This window comes from Vanellus vanellus (assembly GCF_965231255.1).
Source record: "Vanellus vanellus genome assembly, chromosome: 10".
In the NCBI taxonomy this organism is placed as follows: Eukaryota; Metazoa; Chordata; class Aves; order Charadriiformes; family Charadriidae; genus Vanellus; species Vanellus vanellus.
Genome location: NC_138915.1, coordinates 10669533 through 10693547, shown reverse-complemented (window position 1 = coordinate 10693547; position 24015 = coordinate 10669533). Strand labels below are relative to the sequence as shown.

At 42.5% G+C, this 24015-nt stretch overlaps 1 protein-coding gene across 1 annotated transcript; it reads left to right on the top strand.

Moving 5' to 3' along the window:
• Positions 1 to 804: 804 nt before the first annotated feature.
• On the top strand, positions 805 to 3378 carry SLITRK2 (SLIT and NTRK like family member 2; the record flags this gene model as incomplete). The annotated part of the gene is made up of 1 exon (XM_082488279.1): positions 805 to 3378. The coding sequence occupies one exon, from the start codon at positions 805 to 807 to the stop codon at positions 3376 to 3378; it is 2574 nt and encodes an 857-aa protein (XP_082344405.1).
• Positions 3379 to 24015: the final 20637 nt, after the last annotated feature.

Genomic DNA, 24015 nt, shown 5'->3' with positions numbered 1-24015 from the left:
CCCCCCCCGCCCCCGGCGTGACGTCAGCGCGGCTCCGCGCGGGGCAGCCGGCAAAAGCCCCGCGCCGCGCCGCGCCCCGCGCAGAGCCGCCCGCGCTCCCCCAGCGGCGCCGCCGCCGCTCCTCGCCCCCCGCCCGGCCCAACTTCCCGCCGAACCGCGGCCGGGACGGGACGGGACGGGACGGCGTCTCCTCGCCGGGCTCCTCCTGAGGCGTGAGGCGGGCGATGCCTCTCGCCGCCGGGCGCCTGGCTCCCGGGGCGCGGCGGCGGCGCTCGGCCCCTGCCCCTGCTGCCCCCTCGGGCGCCCCGAGAGCAGGTACGGGCCGAGGAGCGCGGGGGGGGTGGGGGGGGGACACGACACGACGACGGGGAGAGCGGTTCGGAGGCGCCCTGCTGCCGGGAGGGGGGCAGGGACGGGTTGCGATCGTTTATTCTCCCCCACCCGGTTTTAAAGGCTGACGGGGAGCGGGAGCGGGGGCTGCCCCGGGCCGGGGGGGGGGGCGCTGCGCCGCGCCGGCGGGCGCCGGAGGCTCCGGCTTTGGGAGCGCTCCCCGACGGGGCTTCCCCGACCGGCAGCTCCGCAGGCGCTTTCCGAGAGGGAAAGGAGGGGCGGAGGAGGGGGGATTTCAGAGGAGATGTGAGGCGGCTGCCGTGCCGCCCCCCGGCCCCGCAGCCCGCTTCGCCCTCCCCTCGGAGCCGCCGCTCCGCTCCCGGCCGTTTTCACTGGGCATTTCTTCTTTCTCTCCTTACCTGTCTCAAAAGGTTTGACTGTAGGTACTGAAGCGGGGATCGACGGCGCATAAAGATGCTGAAGGGTGTTTGGTTGCTCAGTTTGTTAACAGTGGCTGGGATCTCGCCGACGGAGAGCCGCAAACCTGCCAAAGACATTTGCAGCAAGAGCCGCTGCCCTTGTGAGGAGAAGGAGAACGTGCTGAACATTAATTGCGAAAACAAAGGATTTACAACCGTCAGCCTCCTCCTGCCGCCACCCTCCAAGATCTACCAGCTGTTCCTCAACGGGAACGCGCTGACCCGCCTGTTCCCCAATGAGTTCGTCAACTACTCCAACGCTGTGACCCTCCACTTGGGCAACAACGACATGCAGGAGATCCGCACAGGGGCCTTCAGCGGCCTCCGCACCCTCAAGAGGCTGCACCTCAATAACAACAAGCTGGAAGTGCTGAAGGAGGACACGTTCCTGGGCTTGGAGAGCCTGGAGTACCTGCAGGCCGATTACAATTACATCAGTGCCATTGAGGCGGGGGCCTTCAGCAAGCTAAACAAGCTCAAGGTGCTGATTCTCAATGACAACCTCCTGCTGTCCCTGCCCAGCAACGTCTTCCGCTTCGTGCTCCTCACTCACCTGGACCTGCGGGGGAACCGGCTGAAGATGATGCCTTTTGCTGGTGTGCTGGAGCACATTGGAGGCATCATGGAAATCCAGCTGGAGGAAAACCCTTGGAACTGCACCTGCGACTTGCTGCCACTCAAGGCCTGGCTAGACACCATCACCGTGTTTGTGGGTGAGATAGTCTGCGAAACCCCCTTCAGGCTTCATGGGAAAGATGTGACCCAGCTCACCAGGCAAGATCTCTGCCCTAGGAAAAGCTCCAGTGATTCCAACCAGAGGGAAAAACACCCTGTCCTCTCAGACCCACACATCTCAAGACTATCGCCCACAGCCAACTCTGCCATCAATCCTACCAGAGCCCCAAAAGCCAGCCGGCCACCCAAAACCAGGAACCGCCCCACACCCCGTGTCACTGTGTCGAAAGACAGACAAATATTTGGACCTATCATGGTTTACCAGACAAAGTCTCCCGTGCCCATCACCTGCCCAGCTGGCTGCATCTGTACTTCGCAGAGCTCAGACAACGGCTTAAATGTGAACTGCCAAGAGAAAAAGATAAGTAACATCTCCGATCTCCACCCGAGGCCGACCAGTCCAAAGAAACTTTACCTTACCAGTAACTATCTGCAAGTCATTTATAGAACCGATCTCACAGAGTACAGCTCTCTGGATTTGTTACATCTAGGAAATAACAGAATTGCAGTGATACAAGAAGGTGCCTTTACAAACCTCACAAGTTTACGTAGACTTTATCTTAATGGCAACTACCTTGAGATTCTGTACCCATCGATGTTTGACGGGCTGCACAGCCTGCAATATCTCTACCTAGAGTACAATGTCATTAAGGAGATCCTGCCGCGCACCTTTGATGCCCTGAGTAACCTTCATCTGTTATTTCTCAATAACAACCTGCTCAGATCCTTGCCTGACAACGTCTTTGGTGGCACTTCCCTCACCAGACTCAACCTTAGAAACAACCATTTCTCACACCTGCCTGTGAGAGGGGTCTTGGACCAGCTCTCGGCTCTAATTCAGATAGACCTCCAGGAGAACCCTTGGGACTGCACGTGTGACATCCTGGGGCTGAGGAACTGGATAGAGCAAGTCACGAACCAGAACAACCAGCACTCAAACCCCCCCGTAGTTATCAACGAAGTCATATGTGAGTCTCCCACCAAGCACTCTGGAGAGCATCTGAAATTCCTGAGCAAAGAAGCCATCTGCCCGGAGAACCCCAACTTGTCAGATTCTTCTCTCCTCTCCATGAATCAGAACACAGATACACCCCATCTCCTTGGTGTCTCGCCCAGCTCCTACCCAGAGATACACACTGAAGTTCCGCTGTCTGTCTTAATTTTAGGCTTGCTGGTTGTGTTTATTTTGTCGGTCTGTTTTGGGGCAGGCCTATTTGTCTTTGTCCTTAAGCGCCGGAAGGGGGTGCAAAGCATGCCCAGCAGCGCAAACAACTTAGATATAAGTTCATTTCAGCTCCAGTACGGGTCTTACAACACCGAGACCCACGATAAAACGGAAGGACACGTTTATAACTACATTCCCCCTCCTGTTGGACAGATGTGCCAAAACCCAATCTACATGCAAAAGGAAGGGGATCCAGTTGCCTATTACAGGAATCTCCATGAGTTTAGCTATAGCAATCTTGACCACAAAAAGGAAGACCCCACCAGTCTCGCATTTACAATCAGTGCAGCAGAATTACTGGAAAAGCAATCCTCGCCAAGGGAACCAGAGCTTCTGTATCAAAATATTGCAGAAAGGGTCAAGGAACTCCCCGCCGGAGGATTAGTTCATTATAACTTTTGCACCTTACCCAAAAGGCAGTTTGCCCCTTCGTACGAATCAAGACGCCAAAACCAGGACAGGATAAATAAAACTGTTTTATATGGAACTCCCAGGAAATATTTTGCAGAACAGTCTAAACCTGAGCATCCTTTACTCCAAGGAAAGCTACAAACAGAACCAGACTACCTCGAAGTTCTGGAAAAACAAACTGCAATCAGTCAGCTGTGAGGGGGGAGGTGGGAGACAAAATTTTTAAATGAGCTCAGCGTCACATTTGATTGAGTCTGAACTCAGTGCTGATGTCATCTGTCCCGTTCCCAGCATTTCTACTTTTTACATTAGAGAGGGAGTGAGAGAGAAATGGAACCCTTACAGCATAGCAGGGATATGGTGTTGCTTTTGCAACGTTCCCTTTAAGTTATTTCTATATCTCTCTCCTACTGACCCTTCTGTAGGAACTGTCACTGCAAATGTATGTTTCTGTAATAGATCTTGCATAATTCTTTTTAATTTGGAAGGAAATAAGGAAGGGGGTCTTTGGGTTTTCTGTTGCTTTTCTTTTCATTTCAAAGTGGAAACTTAATGTATTATGTAGAAGATCTCCAAAGATCTTTTTTTCCTGGACTATGACTTTCTTTTGTAAATAATAATATACAGTACTGCTGTTTCAATTACCGAGTATAGCCACTGGGCGTCACTTTTTTGTGTTAAAGTGCCTTTGCACTTTAAGTACATTATTACTTAATTGTTGCTCTTAGCTTTGATAAATTGAACCTATTTTAATGTGTTGTATTTTTGAAATTAAAAAAAATTGTAAAATAGATCTATATGTCAGCTGCATTAAATCAGAAGGTTTGATTTATAGGAAAGCTGCCCTTCTTTAAATGAATCTAGTTCTAGGACATTACAGACTCAAATGTAAATTATTGGGGTAGTTTTTCCCTCTAGGTTTGTTTAGAGTGATTCACTGAGAGGATTTAGCAATGGACTAGAGGTTATCAAATGCCTCAGCTGGGAGTAACAGCTCATTAATAAAAGACGTTTAACACAATATCATAGTGAACTGAACAATTAATGTCCTTCTTAATACATGGCATTGCAGTGCTAACACAGTAGTAATGTTCAGTGATTTAAGATTATTTTCATACTTAAGAGAACATTACTCATGATATTTTATGCATTAAATTAGGCATTTTTATACATTTTATGACAAGAGTTTATATTTGTAACTTTTTTGGACTGCAATTAACATGTCCTTTTCCTGCTAGATACATATTTTTTTTTTATAAGCAGGGACACCAGCAGGGGTCATCCCACACCTCATTAAATTTATTAACATACAGGCAAATGAACCCATGCCAAAGGTAGAATTTGAACCCGAGTTTCTGGAGTCCTCCAGATCAAGGTAGCAGAAATCAGTATGTGCATCACACTAACTTTCAGTACTCTTAACTATGTCAAGTTTTCAGTCTCTAAAGCAAAAGTAATATTGCAATAATTCTAATCTACCAAACTACTATTAAGTTCATTACCTTAAATTTTAGAAAATGGTTTAAGTTAACTGAATTCCATTCTCAGCATTGGTTTTCTTAAGCCCATCAGTGAACAAACGCAGTAAGTCTTCTCCTTTCCCATTAACTCAGGCCTGTTTTACTTCAAGCTTTAGGTTATATCACCTTCAATTTACGTTTCCTTCCTGGAGAATATTGAAACCATTTTTATTAACAAGTATACAGTCAAACTTTATTAAGCCTTATTAGCTTCTAAATAATTTTTAGATGCAAACATTAGTGTGGGATTTAAACAAACAGCCCTTATTTACAACAAAACCAGTTTTGTTTTGTCTATTGTAAATCCTTATGCAACTGGGATGGTGATCTGCATATAAAGTAGGGCAGGCTTTTCAATTCCTTATTAAAGCAATTGATGGAGTCTGAAAGAAGCACACTGTTTCCTTTTCATAAATAGGTTACTGCACATAATAATCCTTTATTATCATGCGGAGATTGAAGTGGCCTCTGCTGACTGATTTTTTAGAGCTTTACTATAGTTAATAATACAGTATCTACAACTTTGAGAAATTTTCAGCAATAGCATTTGAGCTATAAATAACTACAGGCAATGTTGTTCTAATCAGGACTTTGCCAAAAGGAAGTTGCTTTATATTTAAGAGCTAACGAGGCTTTGCATGTATCTTGCCAGATATCCGAGTCATTCAGTAAATTGTCCTCTAATGATTTGTGTGACATCTGAGTACATTATTAATACGCTAACATGTCAATTCTTTATGTTTAGAGTCCATAGCATCTATGGCTGTTCATTAGATCAGGTTTAAAACTGAAGTGCTACAATGAACTCCTGAAGAATCAGTCTTCAAAATGGTCTCGCTTCAAGAAGGAGGCGAAATGGTACCCCGCGTTAGTTGAACTTGGAACGTTTGACTGGAATAGCATCCATTTTTGAGTGAGGTACTTGTTTGAAAGCTTCCAGTAGTGATTGTCTTATTATGGCTCCTTTCCCTGGGCAATTAAAAGCATCTATTACTGAAACCTTAAGAAAAGTATAAGTATTATTTTAAAGTAAAGTTATCAATTCTCTCCAGGTATGATTTTAGTATTGCCTACAAAACAAGTACCATGTTATATCTGGCACTCCAGTGGCTAGGATATTATTATTTATTATTCTCTAGTGAACCAGAACCCATTACGTTTTTTTTGCTCAGAAAAAACGCTGATTTTTCCTACAAAAATGTTTTCAATTTTCTAGTGTTTGCAAACAACAGAGATAGGGAATCGATTCTTTTAGTAATTTTATCTTGTTTACTTTTACTGTTTCAGTCTCAGACTGTCTTAACATGTTTGCTTTGGTAGCACAGCCATATTTTACAGAGGTTGCTGTTCCTTTAGATTTTCTTAGCTTTCCTAGTGGAATTTATTTGGTGACTAGATTTTATTTTGCATCACTGCTACCAACTTAAAAACCATTATTGCTGTAGACCTTCTAGGTTTGTTTTGATATCCTTCAGCTGACATCTATTAAGAAATCCTTTTCATAGTGTGTCCTAGGTGAGAGAGAAGGAGATTTTTTTTCAGTTACACTTAAAGAGATTTGTTTAATAGGGAAAGTGTGTCGGCAGCTGCTGTGTAGAAGGTCTCTACGTTTCTTCAGCTGTGCAGCCCTGGAAGCTGCTGCTTGTTAAGGGAGAGCTGCTTGCCTGAGTTATGGCTTGATAATGAGTCTGAAAAAATTTTCCTTCATAGTTTGAAAAGTTGAACTGTGAAAATTACATAACCAGGTTAGCAAATTATTTTTTTCCTCAGGAAAATGGGATGCAAATAGTTTTCTTTCTTCACGAGTTTTCTTTTGTGAAAATGGACATAATGACCTTTACAGAAAGAGTAATGGTGCAGACTGAAGCACTGTTAAAACTACGCCGTTATCTCCCGTGAAAATGAGGGACAGTACACTTCCAGTGGATACGTTTTTTAAGAGATCTTTCTGAGTAAGCGTGAAGTAAAGTTTAGCAAGGATTTTAGAAACTGGATTTCAATAAGTAACTTCAATGGCAAAATGGAGAGAGATGCTAACCTTACACTGCTGTGCCCAGCTTGCCCTGCAGTTCCTAGGCAGACATCTGTCTCCTGGGACGATGCTGTGGCTTTGCTAGCAACAGAACACACCCAGAAGATGACAGGTTGCCTTCTCTTTTTCTCCCCACAAAACAAACGCCGCCTTTTTGCAAAAGGGTCCGTACTTTCTCTCTGGGTTCTCAAGTCTGCTGCAGAGCCACTCCAGATGCTGGTTGACTGTCCTCCTTTCTGCAATCTCTCTCCTCCATCAGATGTCATCCTTTCGGGTTCCAGCATTTGCTCAGTTCCCGCCTCACCGCCACTATCTGCTTCCCAAGTCCTCACCGTGTAATGTCCCAACCTCTCCCCTCATATCTGTCCCCCTAGGCTCTCCTTTTCTTCCCTAGCTAGCTCTAGAGGATCTATTTCAGCCTTGAAGGGAACTGATGTCCCTTCTCCACTGAGAGCTCAGCCCTTACCTCCTCCCGTGACGTGGCTGAGTAGCCCCATGTGAAATGAGACACCAGATCCCAGAGGTATTCCTGGGGGCCACGCTGGAGGAAGGTCTGCATAGCTGTTCCCTCTTCCACTCGTTGAGCAGAGGACAGAAGGATCGAATAGTGTTTCAGCTTCCAGGCAGGATTTCCCGTGTGCCGACCCTGGCTATGTAAGCAGCATTTCTGAGTAAGAACGAATGGATGAGCTATCTGAAGCTATTGGCATCACATCACACTTTGCCGTGGTTTCACCAAGTTGTCTTCAGCATGGGTTAATCCTTCCAAAATTAGCTACTAAAATTTAAGACTCAAACTGCTTGTGTAGGGTCTCTAGGCTAAATAGGAAAAAACAGGCCATTCAAAGGTGATTTCTTCCCTCCCAAAATATATGGCATGAATTGGGCAAGAGATATGCCTGCATTTTTCCAGTAACTGCAGAGAAGATAGATAACGAGCACCGATTAGATAGCTAATGCCCACATAGCGGCAGTCGGCCCAGCCTGATCATTTTCTAGCACACCCACGTGCAACACGGGTCGCAGCGATGCTCTGCTGAGTATCTGCCAGTCTCCACCCCAAGACATTTCCGTTCTGTCCATGAGAGAAATGCTCCCCGTGGAGTTTATAGCCTGCTCCAGTCAAGGGCACCGGCTTTTTACAACACCTTCTTGTGCTGATAGAGAACTATACAGTAGGGTTTAGTTTGGTTTTCTTTTCCTTCCCATCAACGCTTGAGTTTGTAAAATAAAAATCAAACTTTTTAAAGTTAGAAGCTGTAATTAGTAGTGTCAAAATAAGGATACCAGCAAGTTAAATTGCCTAAGTAAAAGTCTTAAAGACTACTGATCTTGCATAGGAATACAAATGCCATAATTTTAAACTGCTCATGAGTGAAATGAGATACTGGAAATGTTAATGAAACTTCTTAGGCTCTTACAGGCTAATCACTGATACAGTTTGTGATTTTTCCTATTACTGTTTTTGCAGACAGTAAATGTCATTTAACAGAGAGAGAAGAAAAAAACTCTTATTTCTAAAAGTCCCTCCCCCAACTGTACAACTCCAAACCAACAGACAAATTAACTTATTCAGATGATGTGACATTTCTTGTATTTTTCCCTTCACTTTTTCAAAGTGTTCTGTCGGAGAAGTACAAAAGTTATTCTTTTGTAAGAGGATCATTAAGTCTGTTTGGATTATTGATCTCATAGCTTTTCTGGGCACAAGGCCAATCATTTTGACTAAGGTTTTTAATCCTAGCTAATGAGGGAGGTGGATTAATGAGAAGTTTTTTGTTGTTTTTTGTTATTGGAGGGTTGCTTGGATTTTTTGAACTAGTAGATTGACATGTTTATGAATACAGATGAATAGATCATTTTGAATGAAAGAAATGCTGGAGCTGCAATCGGAGATGCAGTCATTCTAAAGACCAAATAAGAATATGAGTGAAGTCTGAAAAACAAGACTCATAAAACTGTTTTTCTTCCTGAGATTATAAGCACAGAGGGCTCTCATCTAAGTACAGCAGCAGCTTTTTTTACATGCTGTTAAACATTTGCAGGAATGAAATTAGAGGCCAGATGCACCTCCATTATCTTTAAGGGTGTTCAGGTAACTGAAGTGTTCAGAATTTGGTTCTCATCTCTGATTGTTACCCTGTTTGCGCATGCATCTGAATTGCCACTGGTAATGTGCTATGCTTGAAAAAATAATCAAGATGAAGTTTGGAAGAGTAGAGCTAGTTGCAGGATTTCCGAATCTCTTTTATCTCTATTTTTAAAAATACAATGAATTAACCGTTTGTGTAAATAACGCCATAGTCTTTTAACTTCTAAGATCCTTTATAAGAACTAACTGTTCAGATCAATATATGGGGCTAGTTACAAAACAAGAGCAACGCAAAGCATTGTTGCTGACCTTGAACAGGAAGGTGGCACTACCATTTAGAAATCAAGATAACGTAAACGCACATCTGCAGTATAACAAAAATTACACCAAAATTATGAAGTGTCTGCAATACGACATCGGGATCCTTTATGGCGACAGAACAAGTATAGAGTTGCGTCTTAGCAACACAGATCCCTTGCATCTTCTTTTCTCACCCTGCTTGTGCATTGCTCCCCAGAGCCAGAAGCGTCAGGCACCAATTATCTTCAGAGTAGGAGGCAGCACAGCCATTTTAAGGATGCTGTCTGCATTGCAAAAGGCACAGCTAATGTATATAGACCTGTTGCAGTTATCTCCTCTTGAGATAAGACCCATTTCCATATAAAAGCCTGGAAAAAAATCCCCTTGAGATCACTGATAATATGACAGAGTCTATTTTAAGACATCTTGATTTTTGTTCTGAGAGCCTCTCGTCTGAGAGGCAGAGGAATTGGAGTTGAGGCAGTTTTTTCCCAAGCTATGAAGTTTTTTCCTTCTCCCCAGGAGGTTGTTACTGACTTGGTACATGCCAGTATCTTAGCTGGACAGCTACAATGAACAGAAAATTTTGAGAGAACCGTGACAAAGTAATGACTACATTATGACTACACGTAATTCTCTTCTAATCACAAAAGAAAAAACAACATAATACTGAAGCAAAGCTGTCACAGAGGCTTTTACAGGTTTCAGGGCACAGTCAAATCTGAGCAACTCAGGTGTGGATGCAGAGTACCTTTGTTCGCTTTACGCTGAGTGGCTCCAGTGGAGTCCCCTGGGATTGGCACCAGTGTCAAGAATCTCACCAAATGCGGGCAGTCGCTGAACTCACTGAAGTGTGAGTGGCAGAGGAGAGAGAAAAATGGTTATATCCTCTTACCATCACTTAAAATGCCATTTGGGAGTTTTTCAGACTGAGTGCTCATTCACATAAATCTGAAGTCAGCATTCTCCAAGATTATACCCGAGTCACTAACTGTCAGATTTTCAGTAATGTTTGAGTACTCCATGACGTCGCCTCTTGGCTTAAAGTGTGGCCAAAATCTTAACTGCTATTACCTCTCCTGCGCCTGGGAGGGTGAGGTTTTGCTTGGAAGCTGAAGTTTATTATATCTCTGCTAAATTGAAGTTCTTGATAATTCCTGCCTATATTCTTGCTAGGGAGGGCAAATGGAATATGTTCAGCTAAGCCTTTGGTTTTCCTTCATCTTCTTTCACAAGTAGCCAAGTTCCTCGAGTACCTGATCAGCTGAGACTTGAACCGCTCAGAAGAGTTTTAGAAACTCAGTGATCCACTCAAGTGAGCAAAGCTTTACCAAAGTTTTACTGCTCCCATCACTGCTCTGTTCTGCTGAGCTGTTGCTTCTATTCAGGTGTATTCCAACTTGAAACACATACACACTAATAAGTATCTGTGGAAAACCTTACAATATTCAGCTTACATTCTTACTTATAATAGAAAAAAAAAGAGAGGGGGATAGAGGCTGGGAAAAGCCTTCCAAATTTTCTGGGCTTTTTTTCTGAAGCTTTCAGAGGGGCTTATTATGATTACTATTGAATCAGAAGGAAACCTAACAACACTTGTGTGGGTTTTTTTGCCTTTTTATGCAATGGGGGGCTGGGGGGTGTAGATTATAATTGTTTTAACTGTCAAGATGTTAAAAGGAGACTACCAGAAAGCTAAGGACTTCAGTGCTCATAATTCAAAGAGCTTACACAAATGCCTATTTTTTTTGTGGAACTTCCAAAGGGAAATGATATACAGGCAGCTTTTCTAACGGCTAAGGGAACTGGACAGACAGTTCTCTTGGACAGTTGAGAAATCCCAGCCTTAAAGTTATGCCAGATTTACTGCAATTCAGACATAAGCGTGGCTCATGTGAAAAGACAATGATAGTGGGGAAAATGCTTAATGCTACAGTTCACACTTTAATTAGCGGTGTAGTTTTTAGCTTGTGTTTTCTGAGACCATATTTACCATCCCATCTAACTCATAAGCTACTTACCAGAACTGAGTGGATAATTCTTATTTATTAGTGTGGCCTTCTTTTGCATAACACAATGTTTACAAATTTGTTTGTTGGTGGTTTATGTTTTCCATGGCTTCTCGTTGTTCTCCAAATAATGCGTGGGAATAATTCCTAGCTGTAGAGTCCTAATGGATAATTCATAGTGAATGCCTAAAATTGAACCACCGAGGACTTTGCTTCTACTATGGTATTTATTTATTTATTTGCTCTAGGTAGGGAGGCAGTGGGCCTAGTTAGGAGCTCATTTGCTGGGAATTGAGAAATTACTGTTCTCTTTTTAGTTCTGCCAGCGACCTTGCATAAGCCATACCTGTGTCCCCATGCTTTAATTTCTGCATCATTAAATGAGGATGATACTTTCTGCCTTAGTCTACTGAGATTTACGGATGAGAAATGTTAAGTATAATTGTTTTTCAAAGCCAGTGCTTACGGCTTTATAGCTTCATCCAAATACAGCAATAGCCTTCTGCTTTTTTCCCTGGCATATGTTATTCTGATCTAAGAAAGTGTTGTGTACGTTTCAGATTTAGTTTGGTTTTCTGGTTTTACAGTTAAAAACAGACTGAAGATTACCTTGTACAGGGGAAAAATACTATCTCCTTGTCAAAGGAGAAGACATACATGGAATGAAATGGAAAAAACCCCAAACCCTACAGTTTGTTTTTAAACTGTTGAAAATGCACGGTATCCCATCTCCCAAATTTAACCCCTCTGGTTGAGTTGAATCACTTTGTCTTCTTCTGCCCTATAGAATCCTTTCAGCAATAGTTCTCAGCATACCAGTTTTTTTTTATTCACCTTTTTTCTGCATGAAGTCAGTTTGGTTATTGCAGGCAGCTTTCATGCTAGTAAGCGAGCCAAAAGAGGCTCTGAGTGGCAGACAGCTGCTGAAATAAGAACCTGGCACTCTGGGGAGAGAAAGAAATTCATCCAACTTCCCTTTTCTGTCTCTTCCCTGTACTCTGTAACCTTTCCTTTTTTCTACTGCATAGTTACTGTAATAATTCTCTTGCCCAGAGAATGCAGAGTGTGGGCATATTTTCCCATATTACAGCCCAGCTACATACCGTAAAATCCAACTGTTTGTGTTGGAAAGCCCACCATTTTCCAGACAGTCTTCCAGAATGTATGTGGACAAGTCATGCCTGGCAGTCGGAGGATGCTTCTATGCAACAGGGGGCTGATTTGTAAATGTAGGACGACATGCTGCAAGAATCTGTGGCAGCATATCCATTCAGTGCAACGGAACCTCAATTTCACCTCCACTTTTAAATTGGCTTTTGATTAACTGAATAAAATTGATTCACTGGCAAGGCATGTTATTCTGCTTTAGGTTTAGATTTTGTGCCCCATCTAAATTTGGGACTGCTAAGACTGATGCTCTCGCTGTCATTGCCGATTCATAAAATGGGACATGTGAACAATTGTTCCCAGTTTCTAGACTGTAAATGACATGGGGGGTTTCTGGCTGGATGTGGTAAGTGCTCTGATCCCGTGCACAATTTTATATTTCTGGATAATTGGCAGTTGTTTAGAGGCTATTTGTATGGAACATAAGATACACAGTACACCACAAAATATTTCTAGCAGTGCAGTGTAAACCATCTATCCTGGACCAGCAGAAGTACATCAAAAGCAGTAGTTCAAATAGTCCTTCGAAAGACATGTTCCGTTCTGGGAAAAATCTAGGTCAAGGAATGTAAACATTCCATGATCCTTTTAATGTGCTCATCTTAGAGATTTTAAGTGTTACCTTTTCTATCCTAAGAGTAACAGAGGTTATTATTTAAGTAATGCTATCCAGATCCTCAGCTGCTGTAAATAGTCTTTAGCTCCATGAACATCCCGGTAATGGTTTATAGTAGCTGAGGATGCAGCCACTTTGTTTTGTAGACTTCTTAACCTAAGCAATCAACATCTATACCGATAATGGATCAGCACTATAAGCAATGCAGTATGTTGTTCACTTTAATTTCACTGCTTTAGACCCAATACAATTTCCCTCTGTTTTGGAATTTTTAGTCACATTTTAAAAAAAGAGATCTTTGAAAGTTCACCACCTAGTTCATTTTGGGATGCAAATGAGTAATTTCTGCAATTAAACTCTTTGGTGGATACATTCATACATTTGGTGCTTTAGAAACGCATTCAATTCTTAAGTCTTACAGTTAGTAATACAAAGTAGCGAGACAGAAAGGTGGATTTTTGAGTTCTCCATTTGGGACTCCTTACTTATTCTGAAAGATCAAAGCTACTTACCAACTCTGACGTACCCATTCACCACCCTCAGAGTTTGGATGCGAGTCTGTAATCAATGGCAACTGCACTGTAACAGTAAGTGTACTTTCAAAGAAAACTAGCTGTAGACTCTTGGGGCATGCACAAAGTCACATTTAGAAAGTCATGTGTTCCCGAGAATGGCCACAGCTGTTTCTTCCTCTTTGTGAGCAAGACATTGTCTTCATCTAAAATACATAACCTTATTGTCATGCAAATATTTATGCCACATTAGAATCAGGCTTGCTCTTTTCACAATAGATAAGCTTCCTGTATTATTACAGATAACGAAAATCCAATTTCTGAAAATGTTCTGTTATTGTTTCTTTTTTGCTCTGCTTTTTATTAGTGAAGAACTTGTAATTATTTGGTCTTATTCAGACTTTCCAGAGGAAGAACTGAAGTCATATTTCCCACACATTGGGATTCTGATCATTGAAATTCACTTCTTTCTCTTCTTTCTCTTGCCTTTAAATAAAGGAATGTACTAGGGAAAAAGCTCGGTCTGGAATGATACAAGTGCAAGTCAGGAATAATTGAAAATAGTTTTGATCACCCTTTGAAATCCTAGATTAAGCAGTTTTGCTAACACTCAAAGAAATTCACTGGAACCTTTTGATTTATCGCACAATAGGTAGAAAGCTTCTTTTCTTCTTCTTCAGGCTCTTACCCTGCCAATGGATATTTATTCTGTAAGTAGCACTGACATGAAAAGTCTGAAGTTGTCCACTTTTCTCCCTTTGACCAACATTCCCTTGGTAAACAGAGTACCATGAGGAGAGCGATGTTAATCCTCTAAGTTTAGCTTTGTAAAAAAGCCACGCTGAAAGCTGTGAAAGCTTTGAGCACAATTAACAAAACTTCGCAAGCCTTGCCAGCATTTTTCCAGAACTATTGCCATTATATGACATTCCAATTTAATAATACCCATAACAGTTTCTCCCAAGGTAATAAAATATGAATGTGGACACAGGGGCTATACCCTTAGCTCAAGTAACTCCATTTAGCAACATGGATTGCACTGTTGATTGCAATGCTAGTGATGTGATCTACTGAATTTTGCTTATTAATTGAATTAATTTAATTGGTAAATTGTATTTCGCTGCCTCTGGGCTGAGCAGTCAGGCCGGGTAAGGGCCAGGCTGCTTCTGCAAAGGGGAAATAAGGGACAGAAGTGGAACTGCAACAGAGACAGAAAAGCACAGCCCCGAAGAGAAGCTCAAGGCCACCAAGGAGAGCACTGCCCTCCCAGGAGGGACCCCCTCACTCACACACAGAGACAGGCTCCTCCAGCACGACATGCCATCCCCGATTCCACAGTCAGGCTTTGGTGGGCTTTGGCATAACCGAACCAGACAGCAGGCACCTGGCCTTTTTGCTTCCTCAAGGACTGCTCGCAGGGCATACACGTTCAGCCATTTGCACTGGGTTGAGGTCTACCCACTCCAAGCTGTCTACGTTCCCTTAAATTTGGCAAGAAATCCAACGGGCCGGTGGAAATCGCAGGGCTAAGGAATTCAGTCTGGAGTGCCCCGTGTTTCAGCTGACTGGAAGAGTGTGACCAGCACACACAAGTCTCATTGAGAGAGTCCTAGGAGTCTGCCCAACCCTCCTAATCTCATTGAACTGAACAAGCAGTCACTATTATTAAAGATAAAATACAAGTAAGATGTCTCAACGAAGGCACAGAGGAAGATAAATATTTAAATGGTTATATAAGAGGAAATACTTGGTGTTGGAGGCCAAACAGGAATCCAATGGTGGAGCTGCTAAGATACAAACTGGCATCCCACAGTACAGTGTCTTGAATGGTACATATTGCTGCTCTGTCTGGGACAACAGACACTGCTGCCACCAGAAGAGGACAGATCAGAGGTTTCCCACAGTTTCCAAAGGTTTTTTGTTTGGTTTTTTTTTTTTTCATCATTATCCATGCTTTGTTGGAGTTCTCCCAATTTTACCCACTAAAATCATAGAATCGTAGAATGGTTTGGGTTGGAAGGGACCTTAAATCCAACTCCCTCCCATGGGCAAGGACACCTTCCACTAGACCAGGTTGCTCAAAGCCCCATCCAGCCTGGCCTTGAACACTTCCAGGGATGGGGCAGCCACAGCTTCTCTGGGCAACCCATTCCAGTGTCTCACCACCCTCACAGTAAAGAATCTCTTCCTAACATCTAATCTAAATCTACCCTCTTTCAGGTTAAAACCATTACCCTTCATCTTATCGCTACACTCCCTGATAAAGGCTCTCTCCCCAGCTTTCCTGCAAGCCCCCTTTAAATACTGGAAGGCTGCTAGAAGGTCTCCCCGGAGCCTTCTCTTCTGCAAGCTGAACAATCCCAACTCTCTCAGCCTGTCTTCGTAGGAGAGGTGCTTCAGCCCTCTGATCATCTTTGTGGCCCTCCTCTGGACTCACTCCAACAGGTCCACGTTCTTCTTATGTCGAGGGCTCCAGAGCTGGATGCAGTACTCCAGGTGGGGTCTCACTAGAGTGGAGGGGCAGAATCACCTCCCTCAACCTGCTGGCCATGATGCAGCCCAGGATGTGGTTGGCTTTCTGGGCTGCAAGCACACATTGCTGGGCCATGTTGAGTTGCTCATCAACCAACACCCTCAAGTCCTTCTCCTCAGGGCCGTTCCCAATCCATTCTCCGCCCAGCGTGATTTGTGCTTGGGATTGCCCTGACCCATGTGCAGGACGCTGCACTTGGCCTTGTGGAATTTCATGAGGTTTGCACGAGCCCACCTCTCCAGCCTCTCCAGGTCCCTCTGGATGGCACCCCTTTCCTCCAGCGTGCCCATTGCTCCACACAGTAACACTGTCATAGAGTACATCTAAACATGGGAGGCAAAATCTGTCACTGCCTTCTTTTTAAGGGACCTGACTGGCCAACCAAATAAGACTGCCACTTTGCCACAGCATTTGAAGATGGGAGGAGGCATAGGGTGAATTTCTACTGGATGAACAGACGTTATTCTGAATGCAGTCCCCAACCCCTCTGGAGGAAAACACGTTGCCAATACCATGCTATTAGCTACGTACTGTTTCCCGGGAATGGCAAACGTTGGGCACGACTGCTTTAAATAATTTCTCTCTCCTCCTCTGTTCATAGGCCAACACATGGTACTGTATTCCAATAGGTTTTGTCTCCTCTATGATAAACAATATCAACCTGTTTTTAAATGGGTGAGGGGAGGTAGAAAAGATGGCAAATGCTACAGAACCAGCCTTGTGTTTCTAGACTGAGATAAATTTTTTTCTGTCCCAAATATATGAACAGGACCATCCTGAACAGGAGACTTAAGAAGATGGGACTCCCTGGTGACCTCAGAAGTGAAAGAACAGATGAGCTCTGTCTTCTTTATTAACTGACACTAGCACCAAGTGCTTTCTGATAGCACGGATGACAGAAAGAACACTGGACTCTCTCTGCCCTTGGAATAAAGTGGGTCACACCGCACCATCAATTTTTAAGCAAAGCTGCTCCCTTGGAATCGGTGCTTGACTTGTTCTTAAAATTTTTGCACTGATCTATCCTTTTAATGTAGAGAAGCGATGATCTCTACACCAAACAGGGCAGCACGCTACTCTCTAGTCCAGTGCGGCAAGAGATTTAGACTCCAGTGATAACAGGAGTCCTTTGACAGATGAACCATAAGCATTATTGCCTCCACAGATGGTTCTCTATAATAAAAGTTACTTTTTTTGCTGTTTGATTTTGTCATTCATGTGGGATTCATGTAATTTAACGGTAGCTGCCTAAGCATGAGGTGTCTTGTCTAGTTTAATCATCTGTGTTCTTTTTATAGTTAACAGAATAAATCAGCCCCACCACAAGTTGATTCATCTCACCCACCTCAGCAAATTGTCATTGTCTGCACACTATTTATGCCTTTTTGAGTTAGTTAGACTAGTCTTCTCCCCCAGTTAAATTAAGAGCTAAAAGTCCTATTGAATAAGAAACAGATGAAACCTCCAAAGCAGTTTCTATTTTCAAGTCACACCCATAGGGATCTTCAAGCTTCTTGTAGAAACAAATGAATTGTCCATGCTTTAAAGGCAAGGTGAAACTCTTGAACAAGGGAAAAAAGAATCAAGGCAAAGAAGAAACAAATGTTCTGCTATATAAAATCATTTTTATGAGAAGGGCATACACTTAGTGGTATGTAGCCCCCTACACCTCTTTCCTTCATGGCCACAGCCACAAACACTCAGGGCTCCCTGAGCCTTTAATTTCTTCCACTCACCTCCCTTCTTGAAGACACCTGGCTCAGATAATGCTGTACCAAATCTTCTGTGCCTGTGCTCTGGTTCCTCCTGTGAAAACCGCATTTTTAGCAACACTTAGCTAATCCTGCAATCCCACACAGATACCCAAGATACGGGTCCTCATCTCCCTCCTAACCTATTACATGCAATAGGGCTTTTTCAGACATGTGACTTGAGATTTGTAGTCCTTTTAAAACACAGGTGCCCTAACCACAAATGAGGTTTTGTAGCAGATAAATCCTTCAGTGGCATCTCATGTCACAACAGCAGGAAAATCACATCCTCTCCATCTATTAAAGGCCACATTTGGATATATTTACACAGAGAAAGATCCAGCAGTTTTAGGAGTAGGAAAGATACTCGTGCATCTCATGTATTCAGCTAGATTTAAGAGAAGTACATGCGAGGGAGAAAGTAATTTGGAAGATGCCCAGGAGTTACTACCATGAGGGGACTGGGAGCAGTTGTGTACTGAAGAGTGAGGAACCAAGAGATTCCACCAAGTGCTGTGAATCTTCATGTTGGTCACTCTGAGGCAGCTCCAGCCACATACAGTTGCTGTGAGTATCTAGCGAAGTATTTTAAATTATCCTGCTTAGCCAACCATGGCTTCATGATCTGCCGTCTATCATAACAGTTGCTGCTTGTAGAGAGTGACCTCACTTTGCTATTACTCACTGAGACAAATCACTCCATCTTTTTTCCATGTCCTTTTGTGAATGAAAATGCTTGGGAGGAAAAGGCAGCATTTTCAAAGGCTTATTGGTGTCTAAGGGTTGAGCCGAACCATAAATTACCTCTTGAACAGCCAGTCATAAAAGAAATACAAAGTATTTTTAAGCAGCTAATGCTCATTCGTTTCTCGAGCTCTGAGCAGTTGTAGAAGACGCCTAAATGCCCACTTTACTCTAGCAGTGCAAACATGAAGAACTTGTTACCCAGACAAGTCACGTCAGTTTATAAAATTTGGTGTTTTATCTCTTTTTTCAGTTGCTGGCATTTTGTCACCAAGCTCATTTGTCCAGATAAACAGCACCTCAGGCAATTAAGGAACACTCAGTTCTGGAAGGACACACAATCCTCATCAACCCCTGAGGCCTCTGTCCCAGCTCCCAAGGTAAATCCCAAGCCTGAGGAGCTGCTGCAGCCTTTCCAAGGCGCTCACATCAGGAAAAAGGTGCCCCTGCAGCCACCCCGCTTTGTACTGTACGAATTCTAGTCATCCCTTTTGCAGAAGTCAAGAAAAGATAAATGATCGAGTAGCTGGAGATGTCTAGACTCCCCTCCCCAAACAGGCTTGCCTCCATCCACCTCTTGTGAGCCGTACTGACAAAATGCGTAATGCAATGCATAAAACAGACTTTCCTGACTGGGCTTTTTAACATCTTACTCACAGATGCAACATCATTAATCTTTGTTTGGAAAGCCATGGATATTACTTTCTATAGCAAGTAAATAATTATTCTTTTTTATTACTCACTCTGTAATAATAAAGATGCATATTTTACTCTTCTCTTTGGTACTTACTGAGGAGACAGAAAGACAATGCAGGCTGTACTCCTGTTTTAGCTGAGCCCTTCTTGTCTCCCAGTTTATACATATCCACACTTCTCTCCTTCATAAAGTAAATAAAACAGTAATAACCACCTCTCTTATTCATTTACGTTGGCTCCACTAAAAAAATATTCAGATATCAACTGATCAAATATGGCAATTCATCCATGCAATAATTGCATTATTGTGGGCTTATCCGGAAGAACTGTAAGGAAGGTGAGGATTCCCCCATGGGAAATTCAAACACAAGGAGAATGTAAATTTAGTAAATGCACAAAAATGCATGTCATTCATTTCCTTCTATGGCAAGAATCTCAAACTGAGAAATCAAGTAACTTAAACCGGTTCTTTAAAAGTCATACCGATGAGTCATATTAATTACAGAATTTGCAAAAAGGGGGTATGTATTTTTTTCACAAGTCATTAGATTCCATCAGCTAGTATTTAGAGTTCTACTGAAGTGTTAAATACGTATTGTTATTGTTGCTCATTGTTATTTGATACCCTTCACTTTCCACTCTAAGGCATGATAAGTATAAAGGAAAATTCAGGCTGTAGGGACAACTCTTCTAAAAATATCAGCCCGTTATCTACTTTTTTTTTTCTTTTCTTTCTTATTGAGAAAGGATGAAATACACCCATCAAAGATATTATAAGCCAGTTGCACCCTTTTGACGCAATCCTGTATCACTGAAGTCCATGTAAATTCAGTAGGAGCGGGATTAAAGACTTTACTGGAACAGCAGCGGCGTATTATAGGAAGCTTTCACATAATTGAAAATCCTCCCAGCAACAAAGTGATTTGTAAGGAGACACTGAGTTTGTGGCTGAAAGGAGAATTTTAAACTACGCAGCATGCATCAAGCCACTAGTTTCTGGTCCTGCATCTTTCCCGTGGAGGAAGACTGCTCAGCACTGCCGTATTTCTCAGCCTGCGAATAACTGCCTTTCCTCTCCTTCTTGCTATGAACAGCTTCGCAGTGAGATCACATCCCACCTGCAAAAACTAGCAATCCTCACAAGTGTCCTAGATATGACACGTTACCGCAGACCTTCCTCTGCCGCTCAGCAAATCTCTGCCGCTGAAAGATTTTGCCGTTCAGTTCAGGAACCTAAAGACAGTTGAGTTTACAAGTGCTTTTTAAGAAGCTCCTTAAATCTTAGAGCTAGATTAAGTGAATACACAAAAGTTTCAGGAGATACACGCACATTTCCTACTTTTCCAAAGAAAAAATGTACTTAGTAAGAGCCTATTTTAACAGCAATGTTATAAGTGGAAATTTTGCCATTGGACACAGCAAGATGGACATCATTCCCACCATGCATAGCTCCCAGAGATTTCCACCACAGAACTTTAATGCACGTATCACACAGACTGGAAGAGCACTCAGTGTCTCTGTCCTTCTGCCCTCTTTCAAGTAGAGGAATCACTCCTTCTTCTGTAGAGGCTTGGGGCTGAACAAGAGCTTTAACTATGTAAAAAAAGTGACTCTCTCTTTATTAACCCGTTGCTATCAAATGCTTATATCCATTCATTATCCCATAAGATAATCAACATAAAAGCCACTGTAGCTTTTATTGCAAAGGAAATTGCTCAAATGACATATAGCTGCTTCTGTATTAGTAGAGACTATACTGCACAATGAAGCTTGAATAATTTCCCTCTGAAATGGAAGCCATAACATCCCATTTTATGCCATGGCTAGTCAAGAATCTGCATTTTGGTGGTCATGGCACCAACATAGTATCTTGTGTCTGTACTTGTGGGAAATATACAAAGCCTTTTTTGGCATTGACTGACTTCATTGTGGCAAAATAGACATATGAAGTTTGCCATTCAGCAAGTCCAGTTGTTTCCCATTTATTTAGGCTTCTTTTAAAGCCTTTACTCTTATTACAAGATTTCCATTGGACTAGGAGGTTTAAAAAGTACTGCTGAGCCAATACAATACAACAACAAAATTTGTATTAAACAAAATGATAGGGAAAACAATATCAATATGCCTCTGAGATAATTATCTCTGATCTCAACACAATTATTGCTTTTATAATATGCTTTCACAGTTTCTTTAGCATTTGCTACGATCAGTAATTTTTTCATATTCATTACACGAAGAAAGTAAAAATTATTGTCTGAACACTGAGAAACAGTTAATTCTGCTTTTTATAATTTTCTAGTCAACCTAATGCGCAACTACACACATTTCAAGCAAATATGACAGAATGAGGGCATTATGGTTACGATACTCTGTGTATATTTGGAACTGCGGGTAAATTTAGTAGGGCTGCTGCACTGACATACGGTCAATGCCATCCTCTGAGTAAGAGAGGAAAGAGCAGGAATCACTTGTTAGCTAAAGACAAAATCAGGAGTGGGACACCCTCTGGAAAATGGATGTACGATTCAGATTCCCAATCAGCTGCAGTGAAAACCCGGCCTTCGCAGCGTCGGGGCTGTGTACCCCCCCGGTGCCTCACACGGAACAGTGGTTTATACAGCTGCACGACGGGACCCACACTTTAACATACTCCGTGAACTTCTTACACGAGGTGTTAAGTGAAACTTAATGCTACTCTCCTGCGTCCTTGAAACGGCATGAAAGCTTCTGCTCGTCTATATGCTAAGGGCCTTATCCAGCTTTCCTGAGCACCTGCACACTCACTTGAACAGCCTTTGGACCTGGCTGCTGTCTCTGAACCTCTCTACACAGAAGAGAGATGGGAAATGCAGAGCCGAGTTGCTGTGCCTGAGAAAAGACTCTCTGAAGTCACATCTCACACCTAGCACAGGCCTGAAGGGGGATGCTGCATGTGTCCGGATCCGGAACCGATGTAAGAGCTGCAATGCTGTGTCCTACCATGGGTTACAGAGGTTAGCTTATGCTGATCTGACTCTTTTTATAGCCATTTCCCAACAGGCTAAGTTTGAACCTAATTAGTTCTTTTAATTAAGAACCTAATTATTATGATGTATTTGATAAGGCCTATTGTATGTCCTTAAAGGGGCAGCAGTTATTTAATTAATCTGTGCAGACAACAGGTTGGCAGAGGTATTCAGGGTCATCAGAATGGCAGCAGTGTTGAGTTGTCTTAGTCCAAAGCCACAGAGAAAGGGAAGTCACCCGGGGAATAAGACTGGGGTGAGCTGACCACCTTCCCCTCCTAGCGCCCTCCAGGTTTTTCTAAGACCGAAAGTTTGTCTGCTTTTTCCATATATATTAAGGATGTAAAAGAGAGATTTTTTTTCCCTACAAAGCCTGAATCCTTATAGGTACACACAAGGACACTATAACTTCTCATTAATATATGGGATGATAATAAAGCAAGTTTCCTATGACTGACTTTGATTATGCTTATCATATCAAGAACTGTTCTACAGAGAAGTAAGTTTTGTGAAACAAATGTACAACAATCCCAGAATAAAAGGAGAATCAGGCTTACAGGTTGTTTTTAAAGTATATTTTAAGAAGGAAGCAGACTCGATCAAATGTCAAGAACCAATTTGTTCATGTGAGATTTGCCACAGGTAGGCTCTAAAAGTCAGTGAGAGCTTAGTTTCTATTTCACAAGTCCTGATCATATCAGTTAGCTTCATGCTGTTAGATTAACTTGCACGCTGAACTTTCCAAAGACAGAGAGAAGAAAAAGATAAGGGAGAAAAAAGCGAAGAGAAGCCTGAAAGAAAGGCATAGGAAATAAAAAGAAGCCGGAGATGGGATATAAGAGCCGTAAAGAACACAGAATTGCTAGGATTTAAAAAAAAGGAGGGGGGAGATATGCCAAAAGATGGGAGGGGGAAACAAATGTTCCTGGTTAACAAGAAAAGAAAACGAGAATTTACTGAGACTGACAGAGGGAAGGCAAAGCCCTGCGTATTTCATTGTCTTTAGCTGAGGGGATAAGACAAACACCAATGCATTATTTTGCCCTTAGAGCTAAGGAGTGATTATTTCCATTCCAAGCCTTTTACAGTATCCTTTACTCATTCATGGAGGTTGTGATCTTTCAGCTCCTACATTGTCCTGCGGAAAATACTGTTACAAACGTAGTATGTTCTACTCTCTGCTCAGTTATGTTTACTTTCTTTATGAAATTAATAAAAAAATTGTCACAAGGTCAAAGGGAAATTCTCTGTTCAAGCTAGCTTGGATCAGATCATTAATGCTAAAATTATTAAGATCCCTATGGAGCTACGCTAATTTACACCGGCGGGGAATTTGGACTGTGTCCGTTCAAGTACAGCCTAAAGCAGGTACCTAATAAAACTATCAAAATTAAAAGTGACATCACTTTATTGAAGTGAGCGTATCGTACTGTACTGAGGCCAATGGAGTGCAGTTATATTAACAAGGTCCTATATTGCTTTGTACTAATTATTAACTTCAGTGTACTTCGCATTTTAAACCAAATTTCAAAACTGTTTATATATTCCATTTAAGAGCACACAGCAAATTTCCTGTAGTTTAATAACGTTCTTCTTCAGTTTCTTTCTTATTTTTGTAGCATTTTACTTTCATCTATGAGACACCTTTTAACCCAGACCCTAGTTCCATCAGAAGAGCTCATGTCTAAATACTGCCCCATGTATAAATGGTTTAATTTTCACCTAGCATAGGCAAACAGCAAGAAAATAGGAACGCAACACCAGATTGACGCTGTGGTTCACTTAGCCTTATAATCCTATATCTTTCTCTAATAGTGGCCAGCACAACATTTTTTACAATTTGTGGTGTAATCTATCC